Source organism: Engraulis encrasicolus, chromosome 5 (assembly GCF_034702125.1).
Source record: "Engraulis encrasicolus isolate BLACKSEA-1 chromosome 5, IST_EnEncr_1.0, whole genome shotgun sequence".
Lineage (NCBI taxonomy): Eukaryota > Metazoa > Chordata > Actinopteri > Clupeiformes > Engraulidae > Engraulis > Engraulis encrasicolus.
The window spans coordinates 6,958,128-6,966,849 of NC_085861.1; the positions used below are offsets into that span (position 1 = coordinate 6,958,128).

At 46.1% G+C, this 8,722-nt stretch overlaps 1 protein-coding gene across 1 annotated transcript in view; it reads right to left on the reverse strand.

Annotated features, from left to right (window-relative positions):
• The window catches only part of mtx1a (metaxin 1a), a 31,302-nt gene extending 22,745 nt beyond the window's left edge, over positions 1–8,557 (reverse strand). The window contains exon 1 of the mRNA XM_063197957.1: positions 8,439–8,557. Coding sequence (XP_063054027.1) covers positions 8,439–8,519 — 81 coding nt within the window. The 5' untranslated portion in view covers positions 8,520–8,557. The remainder of the gene's footprint in view (positions 1–8,438) is intronic.
• Between the last annotated feature and the right edge of the window lie 165 nt (positions 8,558–8,722).

An 8,722-nucleotide genomic window follows, 5' to 3' on the forward strand; every position in this document is an offset into this window, starting at 1 on the left:
AAAAAAGTCCTGTGGTGGGATGGGCAAACGAGTGTGTGTGTGTGTGTGTGTGTGTGTGTGTGTGTGTGTGTGTGTGTGTGTGTGTGTGTGTGTGTGTGTGTGTGTGTGTGTGTGTGTGTGTGTGTGTGTGTGTGTGTGTGTGTGTGTGTGTTGATGTGGGGCGACGTGTATAGTCAGACTACACTGATACTGTTTTTAAGTATTTAAGTAGTCACTTACTTAGCCCAAGTAGTACTTATATGAGATGCCTCATAGGCAACATATCAGGGAAAAGGTCTGTGCATACACTATTTTATCTGACACATGCACTTCGCACAAGTATTTTATTTGCATGTATGAGGAATAATGAATGTAACCATTTGTTACTTGGATGAACCTGCTGACGATGTTGTCACAATTTGCAGAGAGAAGTACTTTTCGGTTTGCATTGCAAACCAACTTTGTGGTTCCCGAATGCTCAGTCTTGTGGCCTAAGCACGCCAGCCAGTTCAGGATTAGAAAAGCTTTGTAATTAACATAAAGAGTGTGCAGACAGAACTCAAGGCTAAAGGCAGGCCTTCCTAGAAGATAGTGGAGGTCATCTTTCAAAAGTTTGAAAATAGCTTTTGGCAATCTGTGAGAGAACATCAAGTACGGAGTAGGCCTACTTGCTCCAAAAATACTTTTTGCATTTATTTTCTCCTGAATCTGGGTCATCCATGCCACGATTGCTCTATAATGGCCCAGCTCAAAGTCGTCGTCGCCCCGCCCCCCAAGACAAACACAAAAATTAATGACTGTTGCTTAAAATTTTAACTCCTAATAAAACTCAACATTGGACTTCGCTCTGACAGCAATTCCACTTGATGGGTTTTCCATTTCACAATATTGACAGAGCAGATGCCTTCCATTGAAAGCCGATTTCAGCTGTGCACATAAAGCATGTCAATGCAGTCGAAAAATGCAGAAGACTGCCACTAAATTCATCATGCCAAAGGAACAATCAAATCTGTGCATACCTGCTCAGCGCATATGCATAGTGAGAGGTGCATTCTAAAGTGCATTCTAAAGTCAGAAATGTGTTGTGTGGCCCTGCCGTGGCCAACCGGTAGGGCACTCGTCTGCTATGCGGCCGACCCAGGTTTGATTCACGGCCCGGGTCCTTTGCCGACCCCTCCCTGTCTCTCTCCCAATTCGCTTCCTGTCCACTGGTAGAGGAGGAGGTGGGTGGTGGTGGGTAGATAGGGGCTTCCTGTCCACCTCTCACACTGTCCGATCAAATAAAGTCAAAAAAGACCAAACATTTTTTTTTTTTTTAAATGTGTTGAGTGTGCCCAGCCGCGACATCAATCTGCTTGGTTTTGAATGCTTCTGTGGCATCATATTTGGGGACAGCTGTGGTTCAACGGAAGTTGGACTTCAATTTAGAGGGTTGCTGGCTGGAATCCCACCCTTACCTCCCCCCAACCTTGGTTCATGGCTTCAGGGCCCTTGAGCAAGGCACCTGACCCCACATTACTCTGGGGACTGTAACCTATACCCCGCATCTAAAATGTCTGTAAGTCGCTTTGGATAAAAACAAAATGTCAGCTAAGTGTTAGTCACAAACTCCTGAGAGGAGGAAAAAAAGTGCACTATCTGCCCAACATGTTTCACAGCCATCTAAAGAACCTCCGTCCCCACCACACACACACACACACACACACACACACACACACACACACACACACACACACACACACACACACACACACACACACACACACACACACGGTAGGGGAGGTGGTGGGTGGTGGGGACAGTAGAGGAGGTGGTGGTTGATGGGTGGTGGGTGTAGAGGAGGAGGTGGGTGGTGGACGAGGTGCTGGGTGGTGGGGACGGTAGGGGAGGTGGTGGGTAGATAGGGGAGGAGGTGGGTGGTGGCTGGTGGGGACGGTAGGGGAGGAGGTGGGTGGTGGGTGGTGGGGATGGTAGGGGAGGTGGTGGGTGGTGGGGATGGTAGGAGAGGTGGTAGGGGAGGAGGTGGGTGGTGGGGACGGTAGGGGAGGTGGAGGAGGTGGGTGGTGGTGGGTAGATAGGGGCTGGGTGGTGGGTGTTGAGGACGGTAGGGTAGGATGTGGGTGGAGGTGGGGAGGGGACGATAGGGGAGTTGGTGGTGAAGGAGGTGGGTGGTGGGGACGGTAGGGGTGGTAGTGGGTAGATAGGGGCTGGGTGAGGGAGATGAGGCACTGAGATGGAGAGCCAAGGTTTTGTCTGTGGAAAAAATGACAGCGTTTGGAAGACAAGTTATGAGGGTGGAGGGTGGAGGGTGGAGGAGGGGGGAGGAGGGAGGAGGAGGGGGCCCAGGGCTGAGAGGAGCTGAGAGGAAAGGAGAGGAGTGCAGAGGAGAGGAGAGGCGATTAGAGGAGAGGAGAGGAGAGGAGAGGAGAGGAGAGGAGAGGAGAGGAGATGACAGGAGAAGAGAGGAGAGGAAAAGTGTGGAAATGAGAGGAGAGGAGAAGTGTGGAAATGAGAGGAGAGGAAAGGAGAGGAGAGGAGAGGAGAGGAGAGGAGAGGAGAGGAGAGGAGAGGAGAGGAGAGGAGAGGAGTGCAGTGGAGAGGAGAGGAGAGGAGAGAAGAGGAGAGGAGAGGAGAGGAGAGAAGAGGAGAGGAGAGGAGAGGAGTGGAGTGGAGTGCAGTGGAGTGGAGCACAGGATCCCTCGGAAGCCCGACAGCGGAACGAGGGATTTGGAATCGTACAATGCTGTGGACAGACCAGACACAAGCAGAGCGAGGAGGAGGAACAAGACTTATACTGCTACTGTAACACACTCTGGCAAGGCTACTGAGGAGCTGAACCCCCTCCTCGAACACACACACACACACACACACACACACACACACGCACGTACGCAGACAGGCACACACACACACACGCGCGCGCGCGCACGCACGCACACGCACACACACACACACACACACAGACACACACACACACACGCACACACGCACACACGCACACACATACACACACACACACGCATGCACACACACACACATAAACTCCCCCCTACAGGGTGTTGAGCAGCGCAATAATGACAGAAAATAGCAGTCAGTAAATTTAACAGTGTGTGGTGTGTACAGTATAGTACAGAGGGGGGGCCACATCACATCAGGAGGGAACACTAATTGGTCTTGGCTAGTGCGCGGGGGGGACGACACCCCCTTGTCCTCATCTTAAGCCTCCCAACGCCCCCTTGTCATCATAATAAGCCCCCCAACGCCACCTTGTCCTTATCATAAGCCCCCCAACGGGCCCCTTGTCATAATCATAAGCCTGCCATCCTTAGTATTAAAAAATAAAATAGACAAATGCCCCTAAATGGCAACTGAGCACCACCCCCTCTCAGCTGTAGCCTTCTCAACGCCCCCTTAGGGCTACCCAATGCCCCCTGGGGGGTTGTAGAGCTCCCGTTGAGAAACACGACTCTACAGCTCAGTGATGAGTGATGATACCGCTGACTTGGACTTCTCGTAACCCCCCCCCCCACCACCACCAATTCCCCAAATCAGAACGGGTGGAATGTTTACGCTATTGTCCTGCTGGAAGACAAAACCATAAATGCGAAGTCGGCTTGCTTGGCAGACGTGCAGCGTCAGACAGGCTGGACTGTACATGCAGATGAAATGGGCTTAGTTGACTTCATGGAAACATCTAAACAGTACAGTTTTAGGGCTGCACAATATATCGAAAATGTATCGTTATCATGATATTACGGCTTGCAATACACGTATCGCAAAAGTTGCGCACATTTGGCAAAAAGTTTTTAATTTTTAATAACAGCAAATTTGGTGAAAAGGTTAAAAAAATGTATATATAATTTTTTTTACATTTTAAGCTGATGCTGTATATAAGTCATGTTTTTTCCTAATAAAAAATAATGTTGGAAATAAAACATTGCTCTCAGTTGTATTATACATGATAAAGTGTAGACTGGCAAGTAGAGAGGGGAAATATATATTAAATATCGCGAGAAATATCGATATAATATAGTCATGTTATTGTGTATCGCGTATTTTTCGAATATTGTGCAGCCCTATACAGTTGCCTTTTGTGTTGATACAGCTCCAACATTTCCCCCCCATTTGTCTGCCCTTCACATATGCTGTTTCTTTATTTTTTTCTTCTTTTTTTCTTTTTTGTTTTGGTCTATTTCGACTTTATCTGACAGGACAGTGTGAGAGGTGGACTGGACAAGAAGCGAATTGGGAGACAGGAGGGGGTCGGCAAAGGACCCGAATCTGGGTCAGCCGCATGGCAGGTGAGTGCCCTACCGGTTGGCCACAGCAGGGCCCACCTATGCTGTTTCAGTTTGTTAATAGCCAATTGTTCAATTCAATTCATGAAATTCATTCAATCCCTAAAACTGTGCCATGCACTTTCCAAGCACAGATAAATCAATGTAGTCTACTAAAACACAGATTAGGGCTGGGCAATATGACGATATATATCGTTATCGTGATATAAAAGTGTATATCGTGACCTTTCTCCTATATTGTTTATATCGTGATAGTAATTTTATAAATTTTATACAATTGAATATCATTTAATTGCATTCCATGTTGTCACAATACACACTATAAGTTCATGTAACTGTAAAAATGAGAATAAAAAGATCCATTAAAGAAAGGTTGTTTTGCGACATGAAAAAATAAAGAGCAAATAAAGAGAATAACTGAAAACGTATGTAATTGTGCTATATCGTGACATATATCGTTATCGTGATATAAAGTAATCCATATCGTGATATAGTTGAAATGAAATAACATGGATTGGGAATACACCACAGCCTCCACAATACGCTGTGATACGGCTAAATCAAAAACTTGGCTGCAAGAACCCCACTGACTTAACAAATAAATAAATAACAGATAAATAATCTCAACAAAATTCATACCAAGACCTCCCACACACACACACACACAGTTGCTCACAACAAGCAAAGCTAATTCTGCATTTCCGAGATGTCAAAGTAATCTCCATGACACGTCCAAGTCCTGCAGTCTCACGCACATCTGGCGAGGCAAATTGTAACAGTCTGGCAGAGGTCAGACTCAGAGTGAATGCCCTAATACTCTAAGACTGTCTACAACCAGGGGTTCTCAACCTTTTTTTTGAACAAACGCCCCTTTGACCTCACCATGAGCCTGCCAATGCCCCCCCCCTGACCTTATCGTAAGCCTGCCAATGCCCCCTATTACAAAAATAAAAGTGAAAAATGCCACAACCCGCCCCCAATTGAGTGCACCCCCTCCACCACCACCACCCACTCAGCTTCCCTTCCTAACACCCCCGGAGGGCTGTAGAGCCCCCGTTGAGAAACACTGGTATGGTAGCACAGTAGTAGTAAATGGGCCAAGTCCTCTGACCCAGCCACTGTTGGTCACACCACTGTTAAAGAAGTCTTGAATGATTCCCCTTCCATTTCTGAACACGCCGTGTTGGTTTTAAGTATAAGTACTGGAAGAAGTGACTAACAGCAATCTAGCCCTCATTGAAAATTTGAAAGACCTCATTGAAAATTAAGTGGTTTCCAGCCATGCTTAACTGAATTGGGATTTTTTTTGGGGGGTCATCATCGTGCAAAATAATCTGCCTGTATTGTCTGCTAAAAGTCCGAGAAGAGCACTCCTATCCCACTTTCAACTCATTCCACCCTCTGTTTCTGTTTCTCTAAGTCTACACACTGACTGGAAACTACTACGGTGTGCACGTTCACGTACAGTAAGAAGCTGGAGGTTTTCCAGAACACAAAGCCCAGCCCTGACACGCATCTACCTTGGAACACCTTCATCACATGTTCCATAACATCACCTCCGCCCCGGGAGGCCTAATGGCTCACGACACGTCTGCTGCATTGCATTTAAAGGACCAGTTCAGTCAATTTCAATATGCTGTTGTATTGCTCACGCTACCCTTGACTTGTCAGTAGTGTTTTGACCAGGACTCCCTGGCAGAAGAGACTGTAGTCTCAATGGGACAATCCTGGCTAAATAAAGGATAAATGAAAAATGAAAAAAACAAAACGGTGATGCCACATATTTCGACTAAGCCCTTTCCGAGATATGAGCTATTCTAATGGGGGCAGCGTTTGTTTACATTTTTTTTTTTAATTAACATAGGCCTACTGCAAGTATTTTCCAAAAGGTACAGCTGTTTGCTAGTTGTCTGCTGATGTTTTATAATCTTTTGGATGTTTTTGGGAATTAATTTTAAAATAAAGTTTGGCAACTCCTGCTCTAGCCTGGGACCAATACTATGTACCTGTCCTGAACAACTGAAAGTCACTTCAGAACAAAAAAAAGCATCAGCTGTAATGTAATAATAACAATTGTTTCTGGTTTATAACAGACATTGCAACAAGCCTGAGCTGTTTAGCCATGTCTAGTTGCTGCATTGGAACATCCCTACAGGTCAATACACACTGATTCTGGCACAGATAGAGTACTCATTTCACATGTCATTACATCAATTATATGTGAGTGTAAACACAAGGAAAAAAGGCGTCGTTTAGATAAGACAGTATGCAAATGAGTGCAAAGCATGTCTTGACTGTGATGTTGGCTGAAATGCAAACCGTCAGCCATGCCGTTAACAAAAGATACCGTGCGTCTGCGTCCATCAACTGAACTTTTGGAACTGATGCATGAGTCATGAATGACATCACTTCTTTCCAACGCCATGAAATCTCAACAGGCTCAGACCAGCACCACACACACACACACACACACACACACACACACACACACACACACACACACACACACACACACACACACACACACACACACACACACTCCCCCATCATCTATTCATCATCTGTGGACCGCTCCAAGCTAACCACTACCCCATGAACACACACACACGCACACGCACACGCAAACGCACACACACACACACACACACACACACACACACACACACACACACACACACACACACACACACACACACACACACACACACACACTTTCTCTCTCTCCCTCTCAAGACAGCTGGTTGCAATACAGTTCCATTGACTCATTTAAATGCATACCAGAGAACAAAACCCCACGCTGGCACCGGTAGCCTGAGGGATAGGCCTCTCTCTCTCTCTCTCTCTCTCTCTCTCTCTCTCTCTCTCTCTCTCTCTCTCTCTCTCTCTCTCTCTCTCTCTCTCTCTCTCTCTCTCTCTCTCTCTCTCTCACACACATTAATATGGATTCCTTTGGCTGGCATCTCCACATCTCCACTTAATGGGTATCCTTTAATGGTGGACAGGAGATCTCTGAGCATCACTATAAACTGCCCAAGGTTGGTAGTGGTACGCTTAATGGCAAATAAAGTCCGAGTTCCTCCTCTGGTATTTCACAGAAAGGCTAATAAGGCTCACACACCACGAAGGCACAGTACCGTAGTAGTCAACACACAAGATATACAGACAACTGGACTTTTGAGTGTGGCACTTGTAAAAAAAAAATGTTCCAGAATATTCTGAATGAATTTCCAAAAGGCTGAGCCAAGGCTGTTCTAATGTGTCTGTAAATGCTTCCAGTTCAGTAGCTGGTTTGTGGTTTGAGAGGCCACACAGGATAGGTAAAACAGCAGGAGCGGCAGACATGCATTTTCCGAACCGCGAGGAGCGGGGAAACGAGACGAGAGACAGTCATACTGGGAATATCAAATTCTACCCAGGACAAAAGCTCGAAGATTATGTTAACCGTTTCATGGCCCGGTGGAGGAAATGGTCTCTGCCAGTCCTCCACTTTCTTTTCCACCATTCTTAATACCGTATAATTCAGTTGTCCTTAATTCACGGGTAGGCAAATCACTTGTCAGATCAGTTTTTTAAAAACTACTTGTAAATGCACACGCGTAGGCTATAAAGGCAACTCAGCAAGGAACATAGTAGCCTAAGAGAGGCGCGGGCAGCACACCAACAACACCAAGGCAGCGAAAATGGTTTGTCATTTTCATGGTCACGTATATTTTGTTTGTCTTGGTTTGTGTATTGAGCTGACGTGGAAAACACCCTCTCTCCTATTATTCATAACGTAATGTATAAAAATGCTGTCTTGGGGAGGGAAACGTAACGCGCATATGCATCAGGCGATCTAGATAGACAGCAATTTTGGAAGAGCTGAGCCAGTGGTGCGAGAGCATCCAATGCGATGCCAGTGTGTGAGCTACCGGAGTGAAACAGCTGTTGCTATGCCACAGCAGTGCGCAACAGCACAAACTCACTCATTACCCGAGTATGACCAAATGGCTATTACTGCGTAATTACGTTCACAGTGTAGTTCTACAGTGTATGTTTACTTGCTTCGGCTAACGTTTCAGCAATTCACGGGTGTTTTCAATATGCACTGGTGCTGAATTTGATGCATTTGTAAGACGCAATATTTGCCATGGAGATAAATGATAAATATTGTAATATTACCAGCACGATAAGGCATTCGGTGTTGACAGAAGGCAATCCCCAGTTGCCTTTCCAGCAAAATAACTCCAAGGGAGCCGCCATCTTGACTTGACAGACGCACTTTCACTCGGAAATGACGCACTGAAGTAAGATTGATTTGATTACACTTGTTGCATGCGCCTCTGCTGCTACCCTCTGGCCGAAAGCATAGAGTCCTGACTGTTAAATAATGCACGATACAGCCTAGGGCCTACACAGTGTACACAAATGTGGTCAATTTCACTACTGACGCTACTGTTATATAA